The following is a 20,225-nucleotide window of genomic DNA, read 5'->3' on the forward strand; positions in this document are numbered from 1 at the left end:
CCAGGCTACAAGACATTAACTAGGGCGTCACCCCACATCTTTATAAGACTTTAATTTGGTTCAATTGTATTGATTGCTGTGTTTAGCTCTAGTTCCCTGATAATATGCAAAATAATCAAGCTCAGCTAGACATGATCGTAGATAAAGTTAACTAAAGCATTTTCTTATGGCTAAAGTAACTGTAGGTAAGAGATAATATATAATATTATTGACAAATATACATAGAAGCATTTATTTCTATATATAATATTCCTAAAAGCATTCTTCATAATATAATATAATATAATAATGAATATAATATAATATGAATAGATATTATAATAATGAATAGATATTATACTTTGATATAGTTATAGGATATATACATAAAAACTTGAAATATTCTAGAAATATTTTAAGAGCTCTTCAAAATATACAAGTATTCATTAAAACCTGCAGTAAAATGTATTTAATAAATGTTTTTTATTTGAACGGTTAAAAATAAAAACTCGTTAGTTTATCAAGTATACAAATAGTTAGGAGCTTTTTTTTTTTTTAAATTCAATTTGCATTTGTATAAGAGCTTCAAATTTTATACTTTTATATTATACCAAAATGCAACAAATTTTAGAATTAGAAGCTCTAAGCTTTTTAATTATTTTTGTATTATTCCCTTTATAATAAATTACGACCTTTTAATTGAACATAAAAAAAAAAGTATTTTGAGGATATAAACTTATATATGTATATAAATATATTTATAACAATAAAATATATATATGCAAATATATAAAATACATAAAAAATCATTTTACATTATGCAAATTAATAACTTCTATATAAGCAGAATTATGTAAAGCAAAAATTTGTATAAGACAAAATGGAATATATTGAGTTCTGGTCTAGACTGGTTGAAAGCAAAAACAAGTTTTGTTTTGCAATATAATTTTCAATAAATATAAATAAGAATTAAATATAATATACAGATATTTCACTTACCTGCTGTAAGAATGCCGTCGTTCATAATATATATGCTCGGAAGCCTTTCCGATAGCTTTCAATCTGTAAACACAATTCGAATTATCATATTTATATATTTTATACAATTTATGGACTCTACTCAAGCTATCTATATTAATATATTGCTAATGATACGGCCAGATAAAAACTTAAACATGGACAGCTGTCAATGCATTTGCCTTTTATCTGAATAACAATCTTTTGTAAATGTTGCCTTACCGCGGGCTACGAAGTGCCAAAGTTGTAGCTCAGTATCAGATTGCTGAAACAAAGATATGGCCACTATATACTTAAACATGTTCGATGTGTATTTTTATCAGTTTATGGAAAACATTTATCTATATATGGGATGAATCTATATGTCTATATATACGATGTATATATATTTATATGTATATCGCCCTTTTTATCAATTGAAGTGTTCTTTGCAGTTTTTGTTTCTTGATTGAAGAAGTCACTTGTTGTAGTTATTGTACATATAGCGTATATATGTATATATACCCTTAGTTCTTTGTTATATCGGTGCTATGTTTTTATGCTGGTGTCGCCCGGCTTAGGGCTTTTTGGACTCCCTTTTACAAAAGCCCAGCGGCAATGAGCGGAAGCCAAAAATAAATTCAATTAAGTGCAGTTTAGCAAACGTCGGACTTTAACTTGTATGCACACTGTACTCCATATGGGTAAAAACTTCGATTGAGGGTAAATATTATTTATGCTAGTTGCGTGGAGGGCTTCTATGACCCTCTCTCCCCCTCTCACTCACTCTCTCTCGGGCTGCTCAAATTGTTTTTGCAACGCACGATTCGATTTTTCATTATACATATTTCATTGCATTTTTGCGTTTTTGCGGCTTTGCGTTTTGTGGTTTGTCATATTTTTTTTCTCCTACTTTTTTTTTTGTTTTCTGTTTTTCATTTCTTGTGGTGCGTGTGCAACTCCAAAGTGGTTCGCTGGCTGCCATATTGTCGGAGTTCGAGCTGCGGTTTCACTCTGTCAGTTGCCAGTTGCCAGTTGTCAGTCAGTTGCATTTCGTGTTGTTGTTGTTTCCGTTTCCGTGTTGCCTTTTGGCCCGCTTTGTATTGAATATTTCATGGCTTATTATTGGGCAATCGCTTAGAAATTGTGCCCAAAGAAGAACTCGGAAAGCCAAACTCCCTGGGAAACTGTTCAACTGTTCAACTGCTCAACGGTTCGACAGCAAAACTTTAAGCTTGCCTCCGTTCGAAAAGTGTTAACAAAATATTTACTACTACTATTGATTTTTGGTCTCCCTTTAATGAAGTCAGCGCAAAAGTTTGTCATATTAGATCCCGATTTTGTTTTTCAGTCTTTTTTTCTTGTTGTTGTGAGAAATAAAGTTTCGTTTCGACGCTTTGTGCATTAAACATGATAGTTTTGCGGCTGAGGTTTCTACTATATTTGTGGGGCGCTGGAATTTAATAGTCGTTGTGCAGCACTGAAAAGTGTACACAAAACACGCAAACTTCTATCGTTGTCGTTGTTGTTCTTTTCACATTCATTTGTTGTTCTTTGACCTGAACTGGCGTGCCAAAAGGCCAACAATGAATAGGATATGAGGCAGTAGTTCCGATTTGATTTCATTTCATATATGTATGCACATATACATATATATATATTTATATATTTACTATATTTATAAATTGCTTGTTCTCTTTACAGTTACGGCGGCATACGCAGCACGTATCAGCATTTTGGTCCACAGGGCGGCCAGGATTCCGGCTTCCCGAGTCCACGCAGCGCTTTAGGCTATCCATTCCCGCCCATGCATCAGAATTCCTACTCTGGCTATCATTTAGGCAGCTATGCACCGCCCTGCGCCAGTTCTCCCAAGGATGGTAAGTACAAGCAGTACAGCTACTCAAAACTAACTTATGTACATATCTCGCCCCATCTCATCTCATTCAGTTCATCTATATCTCATACAGCTGTTATTCGCACAGCGCACATCACTTAAGGTTTCGTCTGCTATTGTTGTCTGAAGAGTTGTTCAGCTGGTCAGGCATTGCCTTTGGCCTCTGCTCAAGATCCAACTCAATTCAAGCTCTTTAAATTCGCACTTTTTCGCGACACTTGAGCACAAGTGGACAACGCTCTCTCAAGCGTCATCTAAACAAACTTGACTTTGACATTTCCACGCTGATCAAAAACAAACAGCAAAAACTTTATCAAGTTATTTTTGTAAACCAACAAAAAACCTTAGGTAAATTGCAGAAGCAAAGCAAATTAATGTTTCAATTTATACAAATATAGATATAAACTTAAGCATTCACAAATGCTTATCATTTTCTTAGTTTTTTTCACACCATTCCTTTAATCGTATATTTTTTGTTTCTTAAATTTCCATAACAAAAAATTTATTATGACAAAGCTGGCGACACTTAATTTCATAGCCCATTAGCTTAAACTACTCTTTAAATTCTCACTTGCTTGGCTTCTTTTTATAGAGCCATAATATGGTTTTATATAGATCATTAATTCTTCAATGAACCGGTTCAGAGACGGAATTTCAACTTATATTAGTTTACGATAGTCACAAGATGTTTAAAATAATATTTATATGTTAATATTTATTTAATATTTAACATTAAACTGAATTGCTAGAGAACAGTCTGAGCGTAGAAAAAATATAAATATAAATTGATGTCCTTTCTTCTGAGTTACATGAAAAGTTTGTCAAAGTTTTTTTTTTTACCACTGAGATATTGTATTTTGGAAGATATTCTTCAGTAGAGTGATATTAATTACAGTGAAAGCATGGGAGAGTGTATCGATAGACTTCAAGTAAAGCGCGTCTTTCCTATAGTAAAATATTTATATGAATAAAATTGAAATTATTACAAGTAATTTAAATATATGCAAAATGTGCAAATGTGCAATAAAATATATTTAAAGTTATATTCAAATTTTCAGTATTTTCTATTCTTCTTTTAAAGAATTTCTTAAATATTGCTGTAGCTGCTACTCTTTTCTAAGCAATTTGCTTTCTATTTTATTTTTTTTATTTTTTACATTTGCTTTTTTTAAAGAATTTTTCTCAATATAGGAAATATTGAATTTTATTTCTTTTATATATTCCAACGCAAATTTGAGCTGTAGTGTAGTATTTTAAAATTTTATTTGGCTTTTTATTTCGTATATAAATTTTAATTTCGATATTCATTGTGGCTGGCATAATTGCGCGCTTGACTGTGACATTTTGTTAACTATCGCATTTTGTTAAACAATTTTGTTGCTGTTTCAGTTTTTTGTATTTTTTATACCCTGAACCCATTTTCAATGGGAAATCAGGGTATAATGGTTTTGTTGAAATGTATGTAACAGGGAGAAGGAGGCGTGGCAGACCCCACAAAGTATATATATTCTTGATCAGGGTGACGAGCTGAGTTGATTTGGCCCTGTCCGTCTGTCTGTCCGTCTGTCCGTCTGTCCGTCTGTCCGTATGTATGAACGCGTCGATTTCAGAAGATATAAGAGCTAGAGACTTCAAATTTTTTTTAAAATGTCCGTAATTACAGCGCGCATATCAAGTTTATCATTAAAAATCGATAACTCATCCCGATCTTTTTTTATCGATAAAAAACCTTATCGAAACCCAGTTATAAAATTATATCTTCTACACCTTTATTGCTAGAGTCTCCAAATTTTTAATGTATGCTTATATGCAATTTATACAATTTCGGTTTTTGTTAAAATTTACCCCCCACCTCTAAATTCACCCCCTCACCATCACTTTTGTAAAAAGCGTATTTCAAATACTAGAGACTTGTGCTTTGGCAAGTACATGCATATTCATGTTATAATCATTATCTAAAAGTTTCATGAAGATCGTACGTCCATAAAAAAAGTTATTAAACAATTAAGTTCTCATAGTAAGCGCACACTGCAGCCCATGCGTGTTTATGCGTGGTTGCTTGTATGTGTATGTGTGTGTGTGTATGTGTGTGTGTGTATGGGTTTGTGTCTGTATGCGTGTGTGTGTGTATGTGTGTCTGTATGCGTGTGTGTGTATGTATACCTGTGTGTGCGTACGTGCGTGTGTGTGTGTGTGTGCGTGTTTCTTGTGTAAGCTGAAAGTCGCGAAAAAGTATTGAAATATCTATTGCTCCAAGGGTTCAGGGGATCTCGTAGTCGAGCAGTCTCGACTAGAGCTTTCTTACTTGTTTTTATTTGTATTTTTATTTTATTTTTTTTGCTTTTTTATGCGTTTTGGTTGAGCAGTTTTGTACGTAAGTGAAAAGCAATTCATTTTGCCAGCTATTGTTGCCGCCAATACAGAGAAAAGGCTATAGAAGCGTATATATATATATATGCATATATACATATACATGCATACACATAGTGTATGTTAAGTAACGTAGTTTGACATTTTGTCACACATTTATCACACATACGCCACATTGGCTGGGCTGGCTGGAATGACTTGGGCGTGGGTGGCTTCGCAATTAACCTTGACTCTTGTCAGTCTGTCTATTGGCTACAAAATTTCGTTTATTGTGCTAACAATAACAGCTGTTAGCCAACATTATTTTGCGCGCCAAAAAGTCTTTAAATACAAATGCCTAAAATTAAATGGCCCACTGGCACACACACATACTCACGCACGTACACACACACACGCATACGTCTGTATGTAATTATAATTGCGGTAATTACGCTTTCGTTTGGCGTAATTAATTACACCATTCTTTGGTGTAGCGCTGCCCCGGCCAGCGACATGTGCAGCAGCAGCAGCTCACACACACACAAACACACACACACTTGGGACCTGGTGTCAGTCTGACTAATGGCTTATGTGCTGGGTGGTCAAATATAAGTTAAGGCAATTGCCATCTCGCTCGCACGCAGCCATTTTGTCATTAAAGCGACAGCACGTGCTGCGGCGCCAATATTTTCGACACACACACACATACACATCAATACGCACACGTACAGTCAGGTAAGGGTAACGGTTACCATATATGGGCGCTTAATAATAGTCGGCTGGATTCGTACACACACACACATACATACGTATACATATTTATATATATATATAGATTCGCATGTATTTTTCACAATTAGCTACGTCATGAGCTGCAAGTTGAGTGCTTTGAACTTTTGCTTTTTGTTTATGCGGTAATTGTTAATTAAAGTTAATTGCAAAGCCGTTTACAAGTTACTTAGCGTTCGATTTGGCAGCCCAAATAGCGACTCGCCGCTGCTCTGCTCTGCTCGCTCCTCGGTCTTTCTCTCTATTTGGAGTTGCTCTGTCATGCATTCCGAAGCACAGCTCATGAATATTTATATAGACAGAGTTATGTCCGCAGTTCACAATCGCAGCGCTTTGCCATAATTCTTATGGCTTATTATAAATTCATCATTGCGGCCCATTTATGTCTGCAGCTCCCTCTTTTTCTGGCGCTCTCAAATATACATATATATATATATATATAAATACATACATATACATACATTGTTTTTGCAGACTTTTCAATCTCAGACAAATGCGAGGACTCCGGCCTACGCGTCAATGGCAAGGGCAAGAAAATGCGCAAGCCACGCACCATTTACAGTTCACTGCAGCTCCAGCAACTGAATCGACGTTTCCAACGCACCCAATATCTGGCTCTGCCCGAACGTGCCGAGCTGGCCGCGAGTTTGGGCCTCACGCAAACGCAGGTGAGTTGCATACATATATACTATACATATATATACTTTGATATAAAATACTTTGTATAAATATAGATTTATTCGTGATGTGTATAAATATAGAATGAGCAAAGCTTGACATTCGTTGGAGTGAGGGATTGAAGAACATTTGATTATCATATATAGCCTGTGTATATCTATGAAAGTAATGCTGTAGTATTATATGTTCTCCAGGGTTTATATTTATATACTCTTTATAGACTTTAAATATTATATATAAATAGCCTACGTATTCTCTATACTCGTCATACTTCCTATACTCTCTGTACTCCTTATGCTCTCTTCTCTCCACTTTACACTTACCTATTCCATTCCCTACATACCATATACTGCTCTGTATACCCTACTATCTCTATCCTACATGTTTCTCAAGCTTTCATACTCAAGTCAAACTATTTAATAACTTAAAAGCTCTACACTGCACAAAAAAACTGACTTTCATTTAATATGCAAGGGTATACACGGCATATACTCTTACTCTTACCCACACCAAGTCAATTCCCCAGGTATATAGAGTCCTGCCCCAGGGCGAAAAAGTCAGAAAACAAAACTTCAGCCGCAGCCGCAGCCGCTGGAGCAGCAGCAGCTAAATGCATTTCAAATTGAATTGTTGACATGCCGCTAATGTTGACTGACAAACGAGCCAAGCCAAGCCAACCAACTTGCAAACAACAACAACAACAACTAGCTAGACATATGCTAACGCCCACGCCTCTGACATATATATATATATATATATGTAGTATATAGATAGATAGATACATGGATACATAGTTACAAGCCGGTAGACAAGCTCTAACGACTGTGTTTAATATCATAATGTATGCGAGCAGAGCTAGCTCTGGCTCTCTTTATTGTTGTTGTTGTTGCATTTTGCACGTGTGTCAATGTCAACTTTTGTATACGACTCAGCTAAAAACAACAACAACAACAATGAGTATCTTGCGAATACACGCGCTGCTGCCCACGACCAAGAGAGAAAGATACAAACATAAAAAATTATAATTGTTATGGAAAAAAAAGATATATATGTATATACGATATATAGTATATATAAAACGAGGCCTGCCTGCCATTGTGGCTGCTTTGGCGACACCCACCCAGTTTTTTCAGTTCAAGTTCCAGACTCGTAGTGCCCGAGCCTCTGTCTCATTGTACTTTTTGCCATTGTTGTTGTTTTTGCTGTTTTGTTTTCGCTACAATAGTTTTCCACATGGAAAGCAAAAGCAAATAAAATAGTTGCAAAAAAAAAAAAAAAAAGTCAAGTAAAAAAGTCAAGTAGAGGAAAAACAAAAGTTGATGTGAATGAGTCTCGTTTTTGAGAAATTTATTGATAGTGGGCGTGGGCTTCCTAATTGAATTAGTGTGCCACAAAAGTTCACGCACACACACACACACACACACACAGAGAGACTGACAGAAGGGGCACAATTGTGGCATATTGCAAGGCAGCTCAAATGAAACTTGTAAAACAAGTTGAAGACCCTGCTCAGACTGCTGTGTGTGTGTGTGCTTGTGTGTGTGTTGCGTGGGTGTTGCTTGGCCGCAAGTTGTTTATCAAGATAGTTATTTGAATACACGGCTGCGTTGCTGCCATGCCACAGAAACCGAAACAGACACGGCGCACAGTTGAGACTCGCCGTCGTCGTCGTCGTCGTCGTCTTGCCTCTGAGGCGGGGCGTGCCACACGGCGGCTGTGTAATAAATTTGTGGCAGGCCAAAAGCCGTTTACTTAGTCACCCCATAAACGCTGATTTACAAGAGGGCAAAGCACCCAGCGTCCTAGAGAGAAAGAGAGCGAGAGCGAGAGCCAGGCTCCATAAAATGTGCCAGCAACAACAGCAACAACAACAACAACAACAGACAGAGTCAACTGGCAGCTGTCAATCGATGTCCGCATTGTCAGCGCATGCAGTTTTCTACTCACATTTTTTTTTGGCAAGCTAGCTAACTAAATAAACAGCCACGCCCACTGTACCACAGGCCGCATGCACACTGCCCACGGGCGACACAATCAATTTGCTTTATCTGCTCTGACCCTGCAATAAATACCCAAGGTAGGGTTAAGCACAAAATTTAATTTATGACTGCAACAAAGGGTGTTTTTTTTTTTCCCACTGTATTTTTTTTTGGGCTAACTGTTTCTCTGCTGGGGGCCAGTAGCTGGTCAGCTATGCAGTTCCTTCTGGCCAGAGTCCTGTCTGTCCGTGTGGACTTTCGCTTTCGTGGCACGGCGCGTGTTAATTAAAACCGCCCTCAAAGTTAACTTTGGCAGCCGCAACGGAAGTTTTTTATTGATTTGCTGGCGAACATCTACAGCTATAAAGCTATAGCTATAGCTAAATTGTAATAGTTATTGTTGTTGGTGTTGCTGTTGTTGTTGGCCACGCCAATGTTTGAGCCGTGCAAACAAACTATTGTGCTTTGGCTTAAGATTTATGCGTTACACAAACAACAACTGCATTGGCCACTCGAGCGCCAGCCGCAGCCCCAACCCCAGCGTCAGCAAACATGGCTTAATGGCCTTCAGCGGGCAACGCCGGGCAACTTGGCTAAATTAAAGCTTTAAGAGGTTTCTAGGTTTTCAGCTATATACTTACTTTTTTTTTGGCTAAGCTTAAGACACAATTGTCGTGAATTAGGCAACGCTTAGGGACTTGGATATTGGCTGTAATGTATTTTAAGTAGTAATATAGGATAATTATTTAATAGATGTCCATTAACCCAAATTTCTTACTCAGAATATCTTAACTGGGCTACTAGTTAGGCTAGGCTCAGGAAATTTCACATACTTCTATAGTATAAGCTTTCTTTAGCATTTATATAGTCATAAGCTTTATCGAACTACTATATTATATAGATATTTGTAGAGTTTTATGTGAGAAATCGAGTTGCAGTTGCATCTAATTCAATTTGACTCTTTAATATATATAGGCTTTGCGCTAGGCTGAGATATTTTTGATATATTAACATAGAATTCTCATCATAAGCTAACCACAGCAAAGAATAGTTAAGATAACTATTCCATATAGCATCAAAACATGTTAATATCCTAGTTATATTAGAGTATTTTGATTTGTAGCTTTGCATCTGCATACTGTATAGTTAACAAGATTTATATATATAAAATTATAGCCAAGGTGCTCAACTAAACTTTAGTATTACGTATTAAAGTTTAGTATTGTGCTATAGGTCTTCATCTAAATAGATTTATATATATCACACATATATGAATATATATACCTCACACTCACACATACTAGAGTATTAAAACTTCATTAGTTTTCAATCGTTTATTTCACTTGATTTTTTCTATGGTTTTTTTGGGGCGTATTATGCAATGCTGTTGTTGTTGTTGCTTTTGTTGTTCTTAAAGTTTTGCATGCTGAATGTATTTTTGCATTTTACAAAATGCTGGCAGGCAATGTTATTGTAGCTATTGTTGTTGTTGGTGTTGTTGTTGTTATTTTTGTAGCTGAGAGCTCTCGACTCACGGCTGACACTGACAGCTCGTCGTTGTCGTTGTCGTTGTCGTTGTCGTTGTCGCTGTCGTTGTTGTCCGGCCTCAATCTGGCGACACGTTCTAACACCTGCTAATGAAAAATGCAACAGCAATGGTCTATGGCTATATAGATATGGCTATAAAACTATACGATAATATACTTTGCTCAAAACTGTGGCACATTTTGCTTGGCTTTTAGTTTTTGCCGCGTTTCGTATTTTTTTATAGCCTCTGGTTTTTTTTTCTTCTTTTATATATATGTATATGTATGTATATATTTTAGTGCTGGCTGCAAAATATAATTATGGTAATTTCATTATTATTATTTTTTGCGTCTTCTGCTGCTGCTGCCTCTGCTGCGGCGGCTGCAAAGAGTGTATATAAAACGAGTTTCTGCCGTTGGCCGTCAGCTGGCTGCCCCCTCGACCTCCCCCTAGTTGAATCTCTCACTTGGCTTTAAGTACTTGGCGCACTTGTAGTTTGATTTTGAAAGTGCATCCGGTGACTGTTTCGCCAGATCAATATACTATATCGCATTATATATATATATGCTGCATACGTACTCTCTGTGTGTATGTATGTATGTCTCGCTGTCTGTCGCTTTCGCTTTGATTCAGTTTCAATTAGAGCTAAATGCTGGCTACTGTTTTCCTTCTTTCTGTTGTGTGTGTGTGTGTTTTATTTCTTGGCTTACACCGCCTGCCGCCTAATTGAATAATTACATAGAACGTTGGCAGCTGATCGCCAATGCTTCAATATCAAAAACAAAAAAATATACACCCAAAAACAAAGCAAAAAAAAAAATAAAAAACTCACATAAAAACTCAAGCACCAAAAACTCAAACTCGAAGCTGACAGCGCGAGACAAACGCAAACACTCTAAAAAAGATATACATATATACATATATGTGTGTACATATATGTATATAATATAAATCAGAAAGAGCCGAAATTAAACAGCGCTGCTGCCCGTGCGAACCGCTCAACGAGCTGATCTGAAAAGCGAAAAGAGAACCTTTTAAACTGCGTGTTTATGAGCTCATATCGGCACATTTTGATCTGGCTGCGGCTGCGGCTGCGACTGCGACTGCGGCTCTGCTCGCCCGCCTGCCACAAAAGGGCGCAACGGCTGAAACCGAATTGTAGGAGGCCACGCTCGAAAAGACTCGCAAAACAAAGGATTTTTGAGGATTTTGGCAGCAACATCAAGTTTATGTTTAGCAGATGAACTGCCAAAACGGCGCTTGTAGAAGCTCTACAACATTCAAGACTCCACAGAAAATGTTCGTAGTGAAGAAATCGAGAAATATTCTCAAAAAAATAAAAAAGTGCTACTTGGTCTTCAGATAATATTTGATCTTGACAAAAACAATAAACGATAGTGATAATGTATGATAATAGATAGAGTATGAGACTAGAGAATATGAAACACTATTTATAATAGAATGGCATAATGATAATAAAAATGGAATGATAATGATAATAAAATTAAAATGACAATAATAATAGAAATTAAAATTGCTAACGATCATAAGAAAATAATAGGGATAAAATGACAATAAAAATCACAGTCATTATGATTAGATTTATTGTAATAATATTAATTACGATTCGAATCATACTAATTTTAATGCTTGTAATGATAATGAAGTGCTAACTATAAAATATATTGGCAAAGGTATATGATCATTGGAACAATTTAAAATCTGTCTAAGAACTAGCACGGAGTATTTACTGTCTTTAATTCCATTGTAATGTGCTGCTGAGAATTAGCTAAACATATTATTTAGATAATTTGTACTTATATACAGAATTACAATAAGCTTACAATTTAACAGCAATTAAATAAACTCATAATCTTGCACAGTTCAATTAGTCAGATTGATTAACTTATAAACATTTTTAACAAATTAATTTTCATTGGCGTTTTATTGATTTGTCTCGCATTGCCTTATCACTGCCCCAGCATATACTAACATTTTGCGACTGGCTTGGCTAGCTGCTCTCGCCTGTCTGCAAAAATCAACAACGCCTGCTTTAGGTATGTGTGTGTGTATGTGCGTGAGTGTATGTGTGTGTGTGTGCCTTGGCTGCTGCACGCAGACGCAGACGCATCGCCCACGGTGCACACCTTCGCAGCAGCCTTTGTTGCGGCTGTTGTTGTTGTTGTCCCTGTTGCTGCTGCTGCTGCTGCCAGCGATAAGTCTGCTCCACCCCTAGCCCCAAAAGAGCGCTGAGCAAAGGTCATGGACTTCAAAAAAAAAAAAGAAGCAAATTTCAACGGAATTCCAAAGAAACTTTTATAAACATCTCAAAATACTTGCCAAAAAGCATTAAATTATAAATTAATTTAAAGAGCTCGGCGCACAAAATAGTTTTATTGTATTAAGCACAAAAAAAAGAGCTCAAATAAAATTTAAAAAAACTAGCACAACTTGATTTAAATAATACAAGTGTCGAGTTAGTATCAGCGGCTAACTTGGAGCGACAGCGAAAAAAAAATAAATAAATAAAATGAAATAAAATGAAAATGAAAAACTGGCTGACCGCATTTAAATGCTCTGGCAACGAACGTGACAGCAGCAGCAGCAGCAACAGCAGTAGCAGCAGCAGCAGACACAGCAGCAACAACAACAACAATAACAACAACAACAATGACAACAACACATCGTATATCAGTGATTGCCTGATTTACGCGCGCAATGTCAATTAAATTATGGCACATAATACAATGTAACTCAGCAGCCGCAACAACAACATGTCTTAATCACACGCACATTGCAATAACAACAACAACAGCAACAACAACTCTGTGTTACCCACCAGCAACAGTTGCTGATCGTCGTCGCCTCCCTATGTCGAAATTTTGCACCGTGCGCTCGCGTAACAGGAACTTTGAATTAAGTTTGATCAGCGCTGTTGTTGTTGCTGTTGCTGCTACTGATGCTGGTACTAGTACCTAATACAACAGCAGAAACATCAACAACAACAACAACAACAGCCAGCAGCCAGCAGCGACAACAAATCAAGTTGCCATTAACAATGATGCATTGCCCGAACTGGAAGCGTAGCTCCAGCTCCAGCTCATCGCATCGACGGGGTGTGGGCACTCAATTTCTCACTCTTCAGTCAGCCTCAATCAGCCTCTCAATCATCAGCAGCAACAGCTCTCCCCACACTGATACACTGACTGAGATCGAGTGACCGCATTTGCATTGGCGAGCGCATCTAATGCATAGCACAATGTATCTACAGCGCGTACAGATAGATACAAATGTATCTTTGAAGAGCGTGCCTTTAATTTTATTATGGCCAAAGTTTCGTATTGTTTTTGTGCTTGTTGTGCTTGTGCTTACGTGCTGTTTGCACAATCTTGATGCTAGTTGACATAATTCGAAGCAATCAAAATACAACAACACAAAATGTATGCCAATGATTTTTTGGCTCAGACTTTTTTTTAAGGCGTAGTTCGTAGAACAGATTCGCTGCGCTTTGCTACTTAAGCGGATGCTCTTTGAACCAGTTCAGGTGCCATAGCGAATTTTTCGATTTGAATTGGGGATGTTGTATGCTGATTCGGGGAATTGTAGGCCGTAGAGAAATTACCTAAAACTTATCTAAACAGAAATTCTAATTCATCAAAGCTATACATTAATTTATAGATTTTTCATCTTATCTTAAATACCTCAAAGTTAAGTCTCGTCTGCAATTTAAGCCACGTTTTATAGTCGGTAGCCGCTGACAATTTCAATTTGTCTTGCTTCAATATTTTCCTCTTACTTTTATTTTCTATTAACTCCTTTGCTAGCTATTTGCATGGCTGGCTTGTAACAGGTTTATATATGCCATTAGTTCAACTCTATTTTTTTTTCGCTGCTTCCTCTGCTGCTGCTTCCTCTTCTTCTAGTTTGGCTACTGTAGCTCATCAGCTCGTTGCCAACTATATCAGCAGCTATCTATCTTAATAGCAATAGAAAGCATGTTGGGCGCCTTTTCCTCTAGCTATATTTACCTATATACTGGAGTCTGTATACATAAATATATCTATATATTTACTTTTTTTTTTGTTGCTTATCGTGAAGTTTCTGCTTTACAATCGGCCTGAGCATCCTGTGGCGGCGCACTCACTTCCTTTTGGCAGCCCAAGAGATTTGACGCTTTGCCGCTGAAAGCTTGTTTCCACATTTCATTCACAATATTTACTACAGCAAAAATTCACAATATATGTTGGGCTTTTGCAAAACTGGTCAGCGGCTCAGCATCGTCAAATGCGGACAGCTGTGTTGCAGGAAATTACAAAATACAAGAAGAAGACAAAAAATATGTGAAATAAGCATTTCAGCCTGGCCATAAGACCAAGTGAGAGTATGCAAATAAATAATAATTTATTTCTATTGCGCATAACAAAAATGCCAATGAGCGAGAGAGCAATATAAAGAGAGAGGGGGAGGCAGATAGTAAACTAGACGACAGCTCGTCTGGTTGCTTTGACTTGGCTCAAAGCATTGACAAATAAAACGTGGCTTACCACATACGTTGACAACCTCACACAAACACACTGATACACACACACACACACTCACACAGCAGCCTCAAGGATGCGTGCCCTTGCCTTTGTGTCTACGCCAGCCGCTGCAATGTTTACAGCTCAAGATTTCAGTTACGCGATAATCACAATAATTATTATTTTATTATGAAAAAAAAAGAAGCGAAACAAAAAACGACAACAAAAAATAAAACAAAATTAAAATCAACTTTATGACGACGACGAGGCATTGACGGCACTCGTTCCAGGCACAAAAACCAACTTGGCAACACCCCGCCAAAACTTGACTCTCGACTGGAGTCTGGCGACTGGAGTCTCCAGCTCTGGCTCTGGCTCTGTCTCTGTCTCTATCTCTGGCTGTGGCTCTGGCTCTGGCTGTGTAGCTGAAGCCACGTTCTGCTTACTATGTGATGTATTTTTAATCGATGCGTTGAGATTTGCGCGCTGTGGCCGCTGGCTGTGGGTGGGTGCCCAGCATGGGCCAGGGAGAGGAGCAGCAGCAGCAGCAGCAGCAGCAGCAGCAGCAGCAGCAGCAGCAGGAGCGGCATGAGTCAGCGCAAGCTCATGTTATAATTGGTTCTCAAATTTGCGAATATGTTTTTGTGAAATTTAGTTGGCAATACGAAGCCGCTTGCCAACCCTTAACCACTGGCCCTCCACCCATGATATGCAGCCCTTCTTCTCCTTTGGCTGTTTGGCCTTGTAAATGCGATGCCAATTAAACGACTCAAATATCTGCTGCTTCTGCTCTGCACTATCTTCTGTGCTGTGGCGGGGTTAGGCCATGTACTTTGACACTCCAATTAATGTTGTTTTATACTATTTGATATTTGGCATTCGATGCGAGCGGCAAATCTTTACGCGACAACAACAACAACAACAGCCGCTACAACAAATGACAACAACAACAATAGCAGACAACTTTTAACGCTTGGTTAATTTTGTACATTTTTCCACTCTTTTGTTTGTTTTCAGTTGAGTTTTGTTTTTTCTTTTTTTTTTATTGTTGTTTTTTTTTTCATGCTGTTTTTCCATTATCATGATCGCTGTTTTGTGATATCCGTTGGGGCTGTGTGTGAAAATGCATAGGAAAAAACTGAGCCAACAACGAAAACCTTAAATAAAACGACAAATAATAGTTAGCTGGCCATGATTTCATTTGGCTTAGTAAATGAAAAAAAAAAAAAAAAAAAACAAATAATATTTAAATTACGTCCAAACAAAACAGAATAAAAAAGTGGACAAAAAGTTGGAAAAAACCCCAAAGAATGCGCTTATATAAATTGTGCAATTACCCGCCACACTTTTTTTTTTTTTATCATTTTTTTTATATTACTTATCTCTTAGTTGGGATCTCATAAAGTGAAATGAGATCGTCACCAGCGCATCATTATAAAATGCTGACCACAAATATGATTTGTATAGTACTATAACATACCCATTGACTAATGAGTAATGAGAAAAGGAAGTAAAGAAATAAATACATTCCATAAGAATCAGAATCTACAGTTGAGCCTGGGTCTTAATGTTTCTATACTTAGGTACATTTTAAAGATTTTATATATTTTTTGAAAAAAATCTTTACATAGTTTACATGAAATCAAATTTATTTTTGAAAAATTTTTAAATACTTTAATTTGATGTATTTTTATGAAAGTATAGAAAAAAAAACATAAATTGATTGGCTTCGCTAATTAACCCCGGTAAGCAACTCTCTCATCCTTTTTACAGGGTAGTTACTGGTCAAGTACTCTCTTCGGTTTAATGCCCGATTTAGAACTAAATGTTTAGCCACAACATTTTCTGCTTTTTGCCCTTTTTCACTTAATTTGTTTGCCTGTTTGACATAGTATGGACTGTTTTAACTATATATATGTATATATATATTTATATATATATATATAGCCACAAAGTCGCCTGGAACCCGTTCCAATTTGTTGAATCCGTGTGCGCCGGCCTGGAAAATGTTTCAAGTGCATTTTTACGAGCGCTCTTTAATTTTGTGTGTGGCTATGCAGTGCCGCAAAAGAATTTTGTGCGAGCAGCACAGTTTAAATAGCGGTAATTAAAGTTGTGGTTAAATAATTGACTAACTGCAGAGCAGCAGCTATTTAATAAGGGGTAGAAATATGAAAGAAGAAGAACAATTTCCAAGTACTTAGTTAGACTTGTTGTAAAGAATGCCTAAGGGAAATATCTTATATATATCTTATATTTCTATATGACTATGACTATGTACTAGTATATAGCTATACATTAAACTTTGACTTCACAATCGTTCAAAGTTCGGAACTGCCTTAAATTTTTCGTAACCTCTATCTAGCCCTTTCATTGCATTACATTAGCCGCTGGGTCTGGGGATTCCCAGAAACAAATCGCACAATTCGCTTTTTGTTTCGCATACAAAACTGAATAGATCGATAAATGTGTATATACATATGTATATACAGACGTCAATATCGACACGTGATAAAGCATAGAGCTACATTTGTCGACTATAAACAAGTATTTCTTTCAACAGAATCGCATTAATATTAAATAGACAGGCTGGGGCTTTAAGTATTTCCCAAATAAGCAACAGCTGCGCATGTAAGAGTTGGCTTCCAAAAAAAAAAAAAAAAAAACAAAACAAAAATAACAAAAACCTAATAATACTATATGTTAGCTTGTCAGCTAGCTGTGCCACGCCTCCTTGCGCCGCACTGCCGCCTTCCTCTAAGGTTTGGGCATGACATAAGCAGCACGTACTTTCAGCTAGTTCGACTGTCACCTGCTGCAGGCAGGCGAAGCCGCAACTAAATTAAATATGACTAATATTTTGCAGTGACTGTAGGACACACACACACATACATATATGTAGATATACACGAAAAACAACAATAACAACAACGTTGACCAAGTAAAACTTAAATGCGCGTCGCGCTCTCGAGTTTTGTTCGACAAAAATTTTTTATTATTGTTGTTGTTATTGCTGTTGTTGTTGTTGTGCTCGTTCCGCCCCGTCACGCCCTCCTCACAAGCCAGCAGCAACGTCAACTTGGAACTTGGAACTGCAGCAATTGTTGTTGTTGCTGTTGTTGCTGCTGCTGCTGCTGTATCTGCTTAGAATCTCACCTTGGCAATTGTTGATCAAATGCTGCCGCCGATTTATTGTTGAAAACATTTTTGTTTCAGCTGCTGCTGCTGCTGCTGCTGCTGCTCTTGCTGCTGCTGTTTTTCATCATAATTTTTGAGCAGTTGTTGTTGTTGCTGCTGCTGCTGATGGATTACAAAAGCACAACTGCAGCACTGACTCAGTTTTAGTTTAGCTGGCTACAAATTAGAATTACAAAATTTCAAGGCCTTGCAGGTGAATCAAAAGCGAATGAGAATTCGAATGAGAACTCGCATTCGTATTCGCATTCGTTTACGTTTACGTATTCGCAATTCGCATCGCATGCCATTTGCTAGCCGATTTGTTGCTGCTGGCAGCTGTCGCTGTGTTGCTGTTGTACAATTTTCAATAGTTCACAGCAACATGGGAACAGTTTCCGGATTTGACAAACATTGTTGCACAATACAACAGCAACAACAGCAACAACAACAACAAACAACAGGGCTTTAAGAATGGCAGAACGCGTAAAACGCCGGATGCTCATCATCCGTTGGGCTGTGAACAGTCACGAGATTTGTCACAGCAGTAGCATCAGCAACAGAGCAACCGCAGCAACTAGCAGCAACTGTTGCTGTTTAATTGTTTCTGCGTATGCGTCCAGAAATGGCAAAAGGCACATTTCTCTACGCCTATAAAGCACTAATTGAGTTAGTAAAATGCTCGATTTGTCGCACGAACTAGTCTCAACTTGGTCAATTGGCATGCGGCCAAGTTGTTGGCCCCCTTTTTTCGCACGAAAAACTGAGAACCCTAAAACATGTAACAGCGCACTGAGATGCTCAGTCTACGTACGTATACCATATGGCTAACAACTTTATCAGCGCTTAAGCATAACAACATATTAAGTTTGTATTTAATATAAATGAGCTGCAATTGGCGTTCAATCGAAACTTGTTGAAAGTATCTGAATGCGTGTATCTTTCTCCTGTCACATTTTATGGCTCGCTTCGGCTACGTGACTGAAAGCCAACGGCAGTGGCAGCAGCAGCGGCAGCTGGTGAAATGCTCATGCGTGGCAGCGATTAAGCAATCACCGTGGCAACAACAACAACAACAGCAGCAGCCGCAGCCACAGCAGCAACAGCAGCAGCCACAGCAGCAACTCATGTGCCTATATAGAAATTAGATCAATATCTTTATTTATTTATAAATTGTTTTACGTGGCTGCCTCCAAGGAGCGCGCTCATTTCTCATTAAGCGCAACGCCAACCACAACCAGCAGCAACAGCAACAGCAACAGCAACTTGTTAATTGTTGTTGCTGCATTAGAGACGTTATATAAACTGACCAATGCAACAACAGCAGCAACAGTCTCCAGTCTCCAGTTTACAGTCTCCAGCTCCGGCCTTGCCTAATTGCATATTTATTGTTTATTAAGCAGCGTTTCCCGCGGGGCACGCTCATAACTTGCCACTGGCTGCCGCTGCTGCCGCGTCTCATTCACTTTTACGCATTGCCTATATATGCATAAATTAATGAAGCGCGCGCCATTCATTGCGTTGCGTCTAGCTGCTCATTGATAAAGATCAATGGCATAGCCGAGACAAACAACAGCGCAAACAGCACACACAACACCCCTGGGGAGCACAACACCGTAGTTAGTTGCTGTTGCTGTTGTTGTTGGTGTTGTCTATAGTCTAGGCCAAATTGGTCAAACATGTCGCATATTTTGCATGGCTACAGCGCGAGCTTCAATTGCAGCCACGTGCGTGCCCGGGCTAAGTTTGAGGTCAAATGGCTGCAATCTGGCCAACATGCCCGCCAGCCACGTGTTTCAACTTTGAACGTGGCTGCTGTCGCTGCTGCCGTTGCTGCTGCTGCTCATGAGGCACGCTCTGGCATCGATTTGCTTTCAATTTGTTTAGGCAGCGGCCAAGCGGTGTTAACTTGCGTTCATAAAGGCAGAGATGCTGCCCAGGCTTTGCTGCTGCTGCGGCTGCTGCGGCTGCTGCTGCTGCTGCTGTTGTTGCTGGCCTTGAAGCCTTTGAGCGTTTTTTGTTGAAACTGTTGCCGTTGCTTTCTACTTTAGTTTTCTGGTTTTTTTTTCGGCGCTTTTGGCATGCACATGGGGTAGGCGTTGCCCAAAACAGCCCGCAACGATTTTATTTGGAAATCACTTTTGTTGCACCTACCCCAGAGTCAGAAAAAAAGTAAAGTAAAATAAAATAAAGTTCCACTCGTCAGGGCCAGTTGATTGTCTGTGTGTGTGTGTGTTAGCCTGTTTGCTCAGCGCTGTATTAGTGTCGGCTTTTGGTTAACAAGCGACTCTGGCATACGAAAGACTTAGGCAACGAACTTGAAATGAAGGAAAAAAA

General features: G+C 38.1%; 1 protein-coding gene across 1 annotated transcript in view; it reads left to right on the forward strand.

The window, feature by feature from the left end:
- The window catches only part of LOC6578720 (homeotic protein distal-less), a 29,000-nt gene that overhangs the window by 951 nt on the left and 7,824 nt on the right, over positions 1-20,225 (forward strand). Inside the window, exons 2-3 of the mRNA XM_002004592.4 lie at positions 2,680-2,855; positions 6,485-6,678. Coding sequence (XP_002004628.4) covers positions 2,680-2,855; positions 6,485-6,678 — 370 coding nt within the window. The remainder of the gene's footprint in view (positions 1-2,679; positions 2,856-6,484; positions 6,679-20,225) is intronic.

Source organism: Drosophila mojavensis, unplaced genomic scaffold (assembly GCF_018153725.1).
Source record: "Drosophila mojavensis isolate 15081-1352.22 unplaced genomic scaffold, ASM1815372v1 contig_80, whole genome shotgun sequence".
Classification (NCBI taxonomy): Eukaryota; Metazoa; Arthropoda; class Insecta; order Diptera; family Drosophilidae; genus Drosophila; species Drosophila mojavensis.